The sequence below is a fragment of the Entelurus aequoreus genome, linkage group LG06, assembly GCF_033978785.1.
Source record: "Entelurus aequoreus isolate RoL-2023_Sb linkage group LG06, RoL_Eaeq_v1.1, whole genome shotgun sequence".
Classification (NCBI taxonomy): domain Eukaryota; kingdom Metazoa; phylum Chordata; class Actinopteri; order Syngnathiformes; family Syngnathidae; genus Entelurus; species Entelurus aequoreus.
Window position 1 is genome coordinate 5,253,721 of NC_084736.1, and position 13,031 is coordinate 5,266,751.

The 13,031-nt window shown below is 40.3% G+C and overlaps 1 protein-coding gene across 3 annotated transcripts in view; it reads right to left on the minus strand.

The window, feature by feature from the left end:
- The window catches only part of llgl1 (LLGL scribble cell polarity complex component 1), a 106,644-nt gene that overhangs the window by 15,463 nt on the left and 78,150 nt on the right, over positions 1 to 13,031 (minus strand). For all 3 annotated transcript variants that reach the window (XM_062049886.1, XM_062049887.1, XM_062049885.1), the window contains 4 exons: positions 6,094 to 6,198; positions 2,836 to 3,128; positions 2,620 to 2,770; positions 2,414 to 2,552 (listed from right to left, as the gene is read on the minus strand). In XM_062049886.1, coding sequence (XP_061905870.1) covers positions 2,414 to 2,552; positions 2,620 to 2,770; positions 2,836 to 3,128; positions 6,094 to 6,198 — 688 coding nt within the window. The remainder of the gene's footprint in view (positions 1 to 2,413; positions 2,553 to 2,619; positions 2,771 to 2,835; positions 3,129 to 6,093; positions 6,199 to 13,031) is intronic.

The window sequence follows — 13,031 nt, forward strand, 5'->3', positions numbered from 1 at the left end:
GCTGGTTGAAAGGAAAAAATTGGATGAGGGCCAGCATGGACGAATAGAACAGACACGCCATTGTAATGTCTGCTCGCGGAAAAACAAAAAATCCTAATCCACGATTTGACTCCCTTGAATGGCCTTGACGCAGGAGCAGGCTGTTCTGAAAACATCCCCCGAGGACACCTCAATGATGGACGCTTTTGACCTCCCTCTCTCCTCAACGACACCTGGAGTCAAACTTTTGCTTGCATGCAGAACGGCCCCAGGCCTATGAACACTACATCAACACACCCAAGACAATGGGCATATACACACACACACACCCTCCCCCACCCCACGCCTTCACCACCGCCTGATTCCCCTTCAGGGTGATGGATGTCTGGCAGCGCTTCCTAGCAGCAGTCGACCCCCAGGGCCCCAACTCCCCGCCCCTCTGTTGCGAGTTGTCGTGATTAAGGCAAGGCAACTTTATTTGTATAGCGCTTTTCATACACAAGGCAGACTCAAAGTGCTTCACAGACAACAAAGTGAAATGAAAGAAAATAAAAGCAAAATTAAAATGCAGACAATAAAAATAAAAACAGTGCAGACGTTAAAAGATTAAAAGATTTAGCTGAAAGCTAAGGTGAACATAAAAGTCTTCAGTCTAGTTTTAAAAGTAGTGAGAGTTGGGGAGAGTCTGACATCTTCAGGAAGTTTATTCCAGCTATTTGTTGCATAGTGACTGAATGATGCTCTCCCTTGATTTGAGTTTACTCTTGGAACCGCTAACAGATTGGTCTCAGAAGATCTTAAATGTAACGTGTTTATGTGTGCATGGCATGGAGGTTTTTTCCCACTCCAGACTAGGCCCCCTTAGGAGCCCAGTCTAGATTGTATTTTTTTACTCATCTTCTTCCCCAGCGTTTTACCTTTTTCCCACCTTTTACAGGGCGCCTCGTGGCGACCCATCAGCGTTCCTGTTCTGTAACCCTGTACACTGTTTGTTTGTCTAATCTTGAACGGGTTTGTGGTAAAAACAAATATTCCTGGCGGGACTTGTGGTACTCGAACCTGGGTAGGTATTTTGAAAATTTTTGGGACTTTTGCCGACTTTTCTACCCGCCTTCCCGTGGGACTTTGCTGGGCGCGTTTTGGACATTTTGGGCATCCCGGCCGGCGGCGGGACTTGCGCGGCCGGCGGCGGGACTTGTGGTACTCGAACCTGGGTAGGTATTTTGAACATTTTTGGGACTTTTGCCAACTTTTCTCACTTTTCTACCCGCCTTCCTGTGGGACTTGGCTGGGCGGGTTTTGGACATTGTGGGCATCCCGGCCGGCGGCGGGACTTGCACGGCCGGCGGCGGGACTTGCGACACTCGAACCTGGTTAGGTATTTTAAAAATTTTGGGGACTTTTGCCGACTTTTCTCCCCGCCTTCCCGTGGGACTTTGCTGGGCGCGTTTTGGACATTTTGGGCATCCTTGCCGGCGGCGGGACTTGTGGTACTCGAACCTGGGTAAGTATTTTGAACATTTTTGGGACTTTTGCCGACTTTTCTCAGTTTTCTACTCGCCTTCCTGTGGGACTTTGCTGGGCACATTTTGGACATTTTGGGCATCCCGGCCGGCGACGGGACTTGTGGCACTCGAACCTGGTTAGGTATTTTGAACAATTTGGGGACTTTTGCTGACTTTTCTCCCCGCCTTCCCGTGGGACTTTGCTGGGCGCGTTTTGGACATTTTGGGCATCCCGGCCGGCGGCGGGACTTGCGCGGCCGGCGGCGGGACTTGTGGCACTCGAACCTGGGTAGGTATTTTGAACAATTTGGGGGCTTTTGCTGACTTTTCTCCCCGCCTTCCCGTGGGACTTTGCTGGGTGAGTTTTGGACATTTTGGGCATCCCGTGTACTTGTGCAATGACAATTAAGACCTACCTACCTACCTAAAATAGGTCCTTAACGTTAGCGCTTATAATAACGATACCGCTAATAGATGGTTCATATTCAGGTCACTTAAAGTAAATGGAGTATTGTTGGCGGTTTTTGGATGTTTTTATAATTGGGTTTTATGGTCATATTAAGACACTGACGTCTTGATTTCATGGCTCCCACGGGCTCCATTGTAAGCAGACTTTTGTTTATTTACAAGTTAGAACTCATAAAAAAAGACATGTGGTCTTGTCTCTCCCAAGGAATTGTGAATTATAGGCAAAATTTGCCAAAAAAGTGCAGTTCCCCTATAAATATGATGAAACAAAAGAGATGTACATAATGTGTTATCCAGTGTTTTAGGCATTTAAAACCAATTTTCATAATATTTGCTGGGTTGTTGATTATAAAGACCTTTGTATGTCAAGTATATCACATTAACAGCTGTGGTTTTGAAACTACACTCAAGTGGATAGAGATCATTTAGTGTTTGTGTGGACATAGCCTTTAATAACATACCATCCCGTAGGAAGGTGTCAGCGAAGCAGAGGCATCGAACAACTCCCGACAAGGAGTCGTCGGCTGACCGTGGCTCAATTCTCCGCTGGATGGGAGCCACGTCCTCTTGCTCAGCTAAGGCAGCGTTGGCCTCCTGGACCTTGACAGCAAGGACACATGGAAGTCACAAAACAAAGAGTCACCAGATTCATCATTCCCAAACAGACCTTGCTGGTGGGCGTAGTGATGGGGCGTTTCTTCCCAGACACTCTGCTCTTACGGATACGCCTGAAGCTCTGCCGTAAAGATTTTTTTAAGGATTTGACTCTGGACAGGGGACCCTCCATAGCGAGGGAGTCATTAGGGTGCAGGGTACATCTGGAGGGAACATGAAGTGGTTAGCACAATGTTTCGTGTAAATGTGCATTTTTTCCACGTCGTACCTGGCCAATACTGCATTTCTCCTGTGGTAGTCGAAGAGACCAAAGCCATGACTGGTCCCAAAGGCGATGAGGTTCCACTCAGCGTGCAGTGCCACGGCTGTGACCGACGCAGGCGGCATGCATTGCACCAGCACCTGAGGCTGAAAACCCGGCGGAAAGGGGGCAGGTTTGAGGCGCGGATCCAGTCGGTCGTGGCCTTTCCACGTGAAGCCCTCCCGGTCCTGCAGCAGATCAACCACGGAGACATCTACCGTGTGGTCGGAGGACTCGTCGTTCAAACCTAGCACTATCACCTGAGGGAGGAGGGAAAACACGCAGGCTCACTTTGTGATCAAGGCATAGAAAATATGAAATATGTCTATCTTATCTAAACCATTCATCTTTTTTCGCTTATCCGAGGCGGGATCGCGGATAAGCCCAAGTCAGGGCTTCCCTGCAGATCCCAAAGCGTTCCCAGGCCAGCCAGGAGACATAGTCAATTGTCAATTGCACAAGCTGTCTTAGTAGATCACAAGCAACACGCCCACTAATAGTACATGCAATTTCATAGTTTGCACATGCTGTTTAGACCCTGGTATTTGTATCTATGCAACAATAATTATTTGATACCTGTTTGTATTGACTAATGTGGCGTTCTAGACTGCAGTCTTGTTCAATTAAGGACATTTATTACACATGTATAGCTTGTGTGCTATTTAATAGCTGCCCATCATGTTCACCTTTTAGTAAATGACTGAAAGACCAACCTTGTGTTCCTTGTTGGAGGACATTTAACAGGCTGCTTGTATCGGAGCTTGTATAGAATCTTTTACATACAAGCCGATATCGTCCGATACTTGTTTTGTTTGCTGATATCGGACCGGATTGATAAAAGACAATATAATAGATTTGGTACACTGCAAAAACTGAAATCTAAGTAAGATGAAATATCTCAAATAAGGGTGATATTTGCTTATTTTCTGTCTGATAAGATAATTCTTCTCACTAAGCAGATTTTATGTTAGAGTGTTTTACTTGTTTTAAGTGTTTTGCTCCTAAATGATCTCAGTAAGATATTACAGCTTGTTTGCTGAGATTTGATGAGCTATATTGAGTAAAACATGCTTGAAATTAGAATATCAACTGTTCCAAAGCTGTGTCATCAACACTCACAAGTAGAAAACTACTTTTTTAAAGTAATCATTTCTTATTTCAAGCATGAAATAAAAAATCATGACTTTGACACAATTGTGTCTCATAATTAAAACAGATGACAGCCAAATGGACTTTGCTGTTTTATTTTCAATGAAACAATAGAAAACACATACTCATATAGTAGTACAGTTGGCACAGTATAGCAAACTGACAGTTAATATTTAAATATTTGACATTTCTAACAATTTTGAACAGAAATAGTTCATGCACATTCAGATAAATTCTTCAAAATTACAATTAAAAATTTTTTGGCTGCGGGCCAGTCTGTATATATATATATATATATATATATATATATATATATATATATATATATATATATATATATATATATATATATATATATATATTCCTTGCGCACTAATGACTGAAAGAGCACGCACTTGGCGCGATGATGTCATGTTATCCATGGAAAAATGCATTTTTAGACCATATGATTTGCCTGAGCGGCTAGGAGACCCCGAGAGTAACATGCGCTTGCCTTGTTGCCTTTCCATTAAGAACAATAAATTAGTTTTTAGTATAAGTTTGCTGGTTTCAAGAAATGTAATATCATTATGTCAAGATAATGGCACTAGCATTTACTTCATTTAAGAAAATTTTTCAACATATTGAGAAAAAAGGTCTCATATTTGTTTTTTCTACCAAGAAAAGTGCACTTGTTATTAGTGAGAATATACTTATTTTAAGCTATTTTTGGGTTCATTGAGGTTAGCTAAATTGACTTGTTTTGGAAAGTCTTGACAAGCCAAATTTTCTTGTTCTATTGGCAGATAATTTCGCTTAGTTCAAATAAAATACCTCTCATTTTTGTATTGAACACTGACTTTTTGCAGTGTATTATTGTTTTGGGTTGAAAAAAGTAAAAAAAAAATATATATATATATATATATATATATATATATATATATATATATATATATATATATATATATATATATATATATACACATATATATATATATATACATACACTACCGTTCAAAAGTTTGGGGTCACATTGAAATGTCCTTATTTTTGAAGGAAAAGCACTGTACCTTTCCATGAAGATAACTTTAAACTAGTCTTAACTTTAAAGAAATACACTCTATACATTGCTAATGTGCTAAATGACTATTCTAGCTGCAAATGTCTGGTTTTTGGTGCAATATCTACATAGGTGTATAGAGGCCCATTTCCAGCAACTATCACTCCAGTGTTCTAATGGTACAATGTGTTTGCTCATTGGCTCAGAAGGCTAATTGATGATTAGAAAACCCTTGTGCAATCATGTTCACACATCTGAAAACACTTTAGCTCGTTACAGAAGCTACAAAACTGACCTTCCTTTGAGCAGATTGAGTTTCTGGAGCATCACATTTGTGGGGTCAATTAAACGCTCAAAATGGCCAGAAAAAGAGAACTTTCATCTGAAACTCGACAGTCTATTCTTGTTCTTAGAAATGAAGGCTATTCCACAAAATTGTTTGGGTGACCCCAAACTTTTGAACGGTAGTGTATATTCTAAAATGTCTTTGAAAAATTATTGACTTATTTGTCCCGTTTGACACCTACGTAAAAAATATAAAATACTAGATAAAACAAATCATGCACAGTGGAGGAACACAACAAAAATGATGGACAAAATACAGCAACAATTTACTGAAAGGATCAAAAACTGAAGGTTAAATGTTCAACATTCCACTACAGAGGTTTTACATCCACGGAGCACTCATGCGCCGACAGCTAGCCAATTAAATATCATTAATAAGAGTTCCCAATTCTGAAAAATAGATTTTTTTTATGAGGCTTGAACAGTAACATGTGTCCCTAGAGCCGGTTTATGAGCACCAACTTCTCACAGCAGAGGCACTTACACAAATGCATTTGAAGGAAGGTCATGGAGAATGACACAGAGAGCCTCCCTTCTGTGCACTTCAAAACAGGCTTTGCTACGCGTCTTAAAAGAAAGGCCGCTGCCCTGCTAACTAGCCATCTGTCTGCAACAGATCTTATCTTTTTCAGCATTTCTTTGTGCATTTTCATTGTCAAATGTCATTTTATTAAGAGTAAAACATAACATACCTGCCCTGCAGTCCCTGCCACCACCAGCTTGTTGCTGTACTTGCACAGGCTGATCTTCTGGATGCCCAGCCGGGGGTCATCACTGTACGGGTCGAAGCAGCCCACCTAGGCACAGGGAGATATCACATTGTTGAAATATAGACTGTATCAATGCAACACTTTTTACATGAACACTTGTTGTAGCAGGCCAGTCACACTAGAGTGCACATGCAGCTAGATTGTACGTACACAGTTGAGGAGATTGAGGAAATAGTTACAAAAGGAAGGCCACACTACGTCCTTTAACCCCTTAAACGAATAATTATTTAGCCTAAGCCCCGTTTCAGCCTCACTAAACCAGCATTTAAGGTCCCCCTCCTTTTACACGGGTAAGTGCGCCGTGTTGTTCTTGAATCTCCGGCTTTTAGCTTTGTATGAACTCATTGATCGTTTACAAAGTGAATTCGGAGGGGAAGTGACGCCAGAAAGACCGCGTCCCACACAGGAAGTGACATCAGAAAGAACGCGCCACAGCCTCGGAGGTAAACACTGGAAATATGAAGGCGAAACATAGAATAGAATGGACTTCATTGTCATTATATTTGCATACAACGAGACTAAGGACTCCAACTTAAGGTGCGGTTGTGGAAAGAAATATGGAATAAAAATAAATCACACAAGTAGAAATAAAGATAAAAAATAAGAATTGAAATAAACAGACTACTACCCAATAAAAACAATAAGCAATCCTGTACAATATGCAAAACAATATACAAAATACTGTACAATATACAGAACAAAACAAGAGTACCAGAGTAATAAAGTAATAACAATCAGTGTCGGACGTATTGCACTCGAAGGGTAATATTGCACAGTGGGGTATTAGGGTAGGACATTGTATAGGGGTGAATTATTTATTACAAGTTTGAGTTCAAGATGGTGAGAGTCATCCAGACATGCCTGTGTTTCTCCTTCTTCTACATGTACGGACACTTGTGGAAATCACACATGAATACCTTAAGAGAAAGCCATTGCAGCTATCTGGGATACAACACTTCTCAGACGGCAAGAAAACTTTCCAATGTCCGATTGCAGCTATTTGGGATACAACACTTCTCAGACGGCAAGAAAACTTTCCAATGTCCGATTGCAGCTATTTGGGATACAACACTTCTCAGGCGGCAAGAATACTTTCCAATGTCCGATTGCAGCTATTTGGGATACAACACTTCTCAGACGGCAAGAGAACTTTCCAATGTTTGATTGCAATGTCCGATTGCAGCTATTTGGGATACAACACTTCTCAGACGGCAAGAAAACTTTCCAATGTCCGATTGCAGCTATTTGGGATACAACACTTCTCAGACGGCAAGAGAACTTTCCAATGTCCGATTGCAATGTCCGATTGCAGCTATTTGGGATACAACACTTCTCAGACGGCAAGAAAACTTTCCAATGTCCGATTGCAATGTCCGATTGCAGCTATTTGGGATACAACACTTCTCAGACGGCAAGAAAACTTTCCAATGTCCGATTGCAGCTATTTGGGATACAACACTTCTCAGACGGCAAGAAAACTTTCCAATGTCCGATTGCAGCTATTTGGGATACAACACTTCTCAGACGGCAAGAGAACTTTCCAATGTCCGATTGCAGCTATTTGGGATACAACACTTCTCAGACGGCAAGAGAACTTTCCAATGTCCGATTGCAGCTATTTGGGATACAACACTTCTCAGACGGCAAGAGAACTTTCCAATGTCCGATTGCAGCTATTTGGGATACAACACTTCTCAGATGGCAAGAGAACGTTCCAATGTCCGATTGCAGCTATTTGGGATACAACACTTCTCAGACGGCAAGAGAACGTTCCAATGTCCGGGTCAGCTGTGATTCTACTTAGCGAAAAACTTTGTCCATTTGTCGAAGGAGAGACAACGAGAATGTGGGCTTCCCTGGATGTGATAAAAAAAAGGTAGCGCATGCTTTGTATTACCTGGCCGTCGAGGAAAACGGCGAATGGTTTTGGACTGGCAAAGCAGACTGTATCAGTTATTGTCCGCCATGTATGTCGCGGACTCGACGTCTAGGTCCAGAGTATATAAAGTCACCAAAAAGGAATGGACAATGAAGGTGAAGGCAAAAGAGTGAGGAGTGTCCTCACCAGATATCTAGATCTTTAGTTTGATTGATGTCAAATGTTCTTTATCACATTGTTTACGTGTCTAATAAAGATATGATTAATTTATGGTGGCTCAGGTGTGATTCACTACCATAGGGCCCCACAGCACACTGGATTCCAGTTCATTGAAATACCACAACACTGCACTGCAAAAAGTGAAATCTAAGTAAGATGAAATATCTCAAATAAGGGTGATATTTGCTTATTTTCCGTCTGACAAGATAATTCTTCTCACTAAGCAGATTTTATGTTAGAGTGTTTTACTTGTTTTAAGTGTTTTGGTCCTAAATGATCTCAGTAAGATATTACAGCTGAGATTTGATGAGCTATATTGAGTAAAACATGCTTGAAACTAGAATATCAACTGTTGCAAAGCTGTGTCATCAACACTCACAAGTAGAAAACTGCTTTTTCAAAGTAATCATTTCTTATTTCAAGCAGGAAATAAAAAAAAACGTGACTTTGACACAATTGTGTCTCATAATTAAACTGACAGTTAATATTTAAACATTTAACATGTGACATTTCAAAACAATGTTGAACAGAAATAGTTCATGCACATTCAGATGAATTCTTCAAAACTACAATAAAAAATTAAAGCTGCAAGCAGTGTTGGTCGGGTCCGCATTTTGGCAGGTGCTAGTCCTAGGTGTCCCAATACTTTTGTCCAGTGGTAGTCCTGAGTGAGACCTACATAGAGGTTTTTGTTTCGTGTCTCTACGATATTCGTACTGGGAGTTAGAGGAAGTTGTGTCTGTGTCTTTTTCCACAGTGGTTGTTTTCTTTGAAGGCGCGTAAAATCACAGCAGCGAAGCAACTTTAGTGCTGCGGGTCTTTGAAGGCTCGTAAAATCAAAACGGTAGCACGTATCAAAACGGTAGCACGTATCAAAACGCCGTCCACAACTTTTAATCAGAAGGGTTCAATCTCTCTCTTGTAGCAGTTTGAAGCCGAAACGACAAACGCGCTCAGAGGAGATAACGTTTGATGTTTGGTGACCGGTTGTAACAAAAATTTTGTTTTGAAGGAGGAATAGCAAACTTCCTGTTGATTTTTGCCGAAGGATGTCAATCTATGAAATGTAGGTCTAGGTGAGACCTACATAGAGGTATTTGTTTCATGTCTCTAAGACGTTCCTACCGGAAGTTACTAGCAGTTTTGTCTGAGTTTTCCTCTAAAAAGCAGTTTTGTCTCGGTTTTATTCAAAAATTGCGCTAGAGCGCAATTTTGAGCTTTGGGGTTCGGTTTTTTTTTTTAGATCGCAATTTCCAGCAGTCCTGATGTGTGTGAGAATTTTGGTTCGTTTTGAAGTATTTTAAGGGGGTCAAATTACAGCAAAAAGAGGCAAAAATTAGTTTTTTTAGTACAATTTTGTCTTGAAGGGGAAATTGCCAACTTCCTGTTGGTTTTTGCCCAAGGATGTAAAATTATGAAATGTAGGTCTAAGTCTGGCCTACATAGAGGTTTTTGTTTCATGTCTCTACGACCTTTCTAGTGGGAGTTACAGGCAGTGTGTTTTTGTTTTTTTCCTAGGGGGCGCTAGAGCGCAATTTTGATTTTTGGAGTTTGGTTTTTTTATTAACTTGCAATTTTCGCAGGTCCTGATGTGTGTGTCAAATTTGGTGAGTTTTGAAGCATGTTAAGTGGGTCAAATTGCAGCTCGAAGAGGCGGCCGGTATAATAATAATAAACCTTACAATAACAATAGGTTCCTTTGTAACCTGTACAAAGGACTCCCTGTGGGAGTCCTTTATACAGGGTACATGCAGACCCTAAAAATGGCTGTAAATATATATATATATATATATATATATATATATATATATATATATATATATATATATATATATATATATATATATATATATATATATATATATATATATATATATATATATATATATATACACACTATATTCCTTGCTCACTAATTGACTGAAAGAGCACGCACTTGGCGCGATGATGTCATGTTATCGATGGGAAAATGCATTTTTAGACCATATGATTTGCTTGAGCGTTGCCTTTTTGCCTTTCCATTAAGAACAATAAACTAGTTTTTAGTGTAAGTTTGCTGGTTTCAAGAAATGTAATGCCGAGCGCATATCATTATGTCAAGATAATGGCACTAGCATTTACTTCATTTAAGAATATTTTTCAACATATTGAGCAAAGAGGTCTCTTTTTTTTCTACCAAGAAAAGTGCACTTATTAGTGAGAATATACTTATTTTAAGGTATTTTTGGGCTTCATTGAAGCTAGCTAATTTTACTTGTTTTGGAAAGTCTTGACAAGTCAAATGTTCTTGTTCTATTGGCAGATAATTTTGCTTAGTTCAAATAAAATACCCCTCATTTTGGTATTTCTTTTCTTGTTTTTGACCACTGACTTTTTGCAGTGTAGCCCTACTTTATATGGCAAACTCACAAACAATGCTCCCTTTCCTCTCATACATACTCGGGGGGAAAAACACATGCATTAATCTGTCTCAGACTCTTTCTCTCCTTTACTCCCACACACACACACACACACACACACACACACACACACACACACACACACACACACACACACACACACACACACACACACACACACGCACACACACACACACACACACACACGCACACACACACACACGCACACACACACACAATTCCAACAGAATCCCCTGGAAGTAGGAAAAGAACGTGGTCTGGTTTTCATTACTGAGGGGAGAAAAAAGGAAAAGACTCTTCATCCCATATGACAGCCACATTCCTGAACATGCAGAGCAGTTACCGCAGGAGATACGTGTGTTTGCATGTAGGTGTGTCTCGGCCTAGTAAGAGAAAAGGAAAACACAGAAATCTTAAAAACGAACCAAAAACATGCTTCGTAGCTTTAATATGGTCATGAGAAAAGTCCCTCCATTCCCACATGAAAACGACCCAAACAATAATGTCTGAGCCTCCTATTTAAATATTCATCAAGTGACTCCATCTTCCGTCATTTCCCATCAACACCCGTCAGCAAAACCGCACATCGCTCTTGTTTGCTGAAAAAGCTCATTTGCACAGAACGCAGACAGACAGTCTTAGACCAGACTTCCTTCACAATCTACTTCTAATAACAGGAAAAATATGTCCAACCAAGCTGATGGGGAAAATGAGGCCATTGACTCTGTGTGTGTGTGTGTGTGTGTGTGTGTGTGTGTGTGTGTGTTCTTGTATTTCTACCCTTCTTGAGACATGAAGAAGGAAAATTATGACATAAATCATGGTCCCAATAACATTGCATCTAATAGACAATGTCTCATTAGCACCCCTGCTGGTGACATCTATCAACATGAGGGTGGTCCCAAAAAGGAGGGATTTTTCACATTGACTGTGTGTCGCTTTTAAAAGTGCTCCCCCTCTGGTCAACATATGTAAAAACAAGTGTGAAAGAAATTGAAATGTGCCCCCTTTGGCCAAAAAAAGAAAAAAGAAAAAAGAAATAAGTATGTGTATAGAGACATACTGTATAATAATGAAGATTAAAAACCAATTACAAACAAAAAATTCATTTTTATTTTTTTTACTAAAAACATTCTTTCTTACAATGCAGACCTGGGCATTCTGCGGCCCGCGGGCCACATCCGGCCCTTTGTGCGTCCCTGTCCGGCCCGCGTGAGGCCAATCATAAATTACAAAATACATTTAAAAAAGTATCTATGTCGAGTGTGCAATACAACGGTGCTGCTTTTGTTTTGAAAAGCGTTATTTGTATTACTTCCATGCGTGCGTGATTGTGAGTGAATGTGAACAGCTGCAATCACAAATTACAAAATAAAGTTGAAAAAACATCTATGTCGTGCGCGCAATACAACTGTGCTGCTTTTATTTTGAAAAGTGTTATTTATGGGCGTATGTCCGTGTGTAACCTGTGAGTGAAGGTGCACATGCAGCGACAAGTGATGCACGGTTTACACCCGAGACGCTAAAAAGAGAAAAGTTGATGAGGAATGGCGTGTTTTCAACAAGACATGGACTGCCAAGCAACGTTCCCTCTAAGGTGCGCGCCTGCGCAATTGCACACTGCTCAAGCGTCCTCTGCGCACAGCAAATATATGCCGCGCACCAAATCAAATCCCATCTGAATTCTAAACAAAATAAACACATTTATTCTGTGTAATTTTGCAATGCAACTTTGAGTGACAGTGACAACAAGCGGCCCTAACCGTGTTCGTCAACACCGTTCAATTGAACACCGTTCAATTATTGTAACGTCTATCAAGATGCTTCGAGGACAGGAATTATATCGATCACTTTATTGAGCAAAACTGTTTATATTCGGCCATAACCACACCAAAAACATGAGTAAAACACTCCTATCTTGAAAAACTAGTCATTTTCTGCCGTACAAACCAGGCCAAAACCAACTTGTCATCTGTCACCAACACGCATACCACTAAACCACTGGTGCGTTTATGGCCACACAAAAAGTCGGACAACTCAAACACCACACAAAGTTACACTATGACTCCTCAGTCATACGTGTGCTTATTCTACTGTAATTTATTATTAATGTTAATTTATTTATATTAATCATGGAATGCTGTTACTAGAGAAAGTTACAGGAATGCACACTTCATCCTATGCTTACATTTCATTGTGCAACATGAGGATGTTTAAGGGGAACTAAATGTGATCTCTGAAAGGGGTACAAATGATTTCCAAAGCAGTGCTTTTGGTATAAAGTTAAGTTAGGTTAAATGAAAGTATTATTATTTATTATTATTTGTATTATTATTTATCTT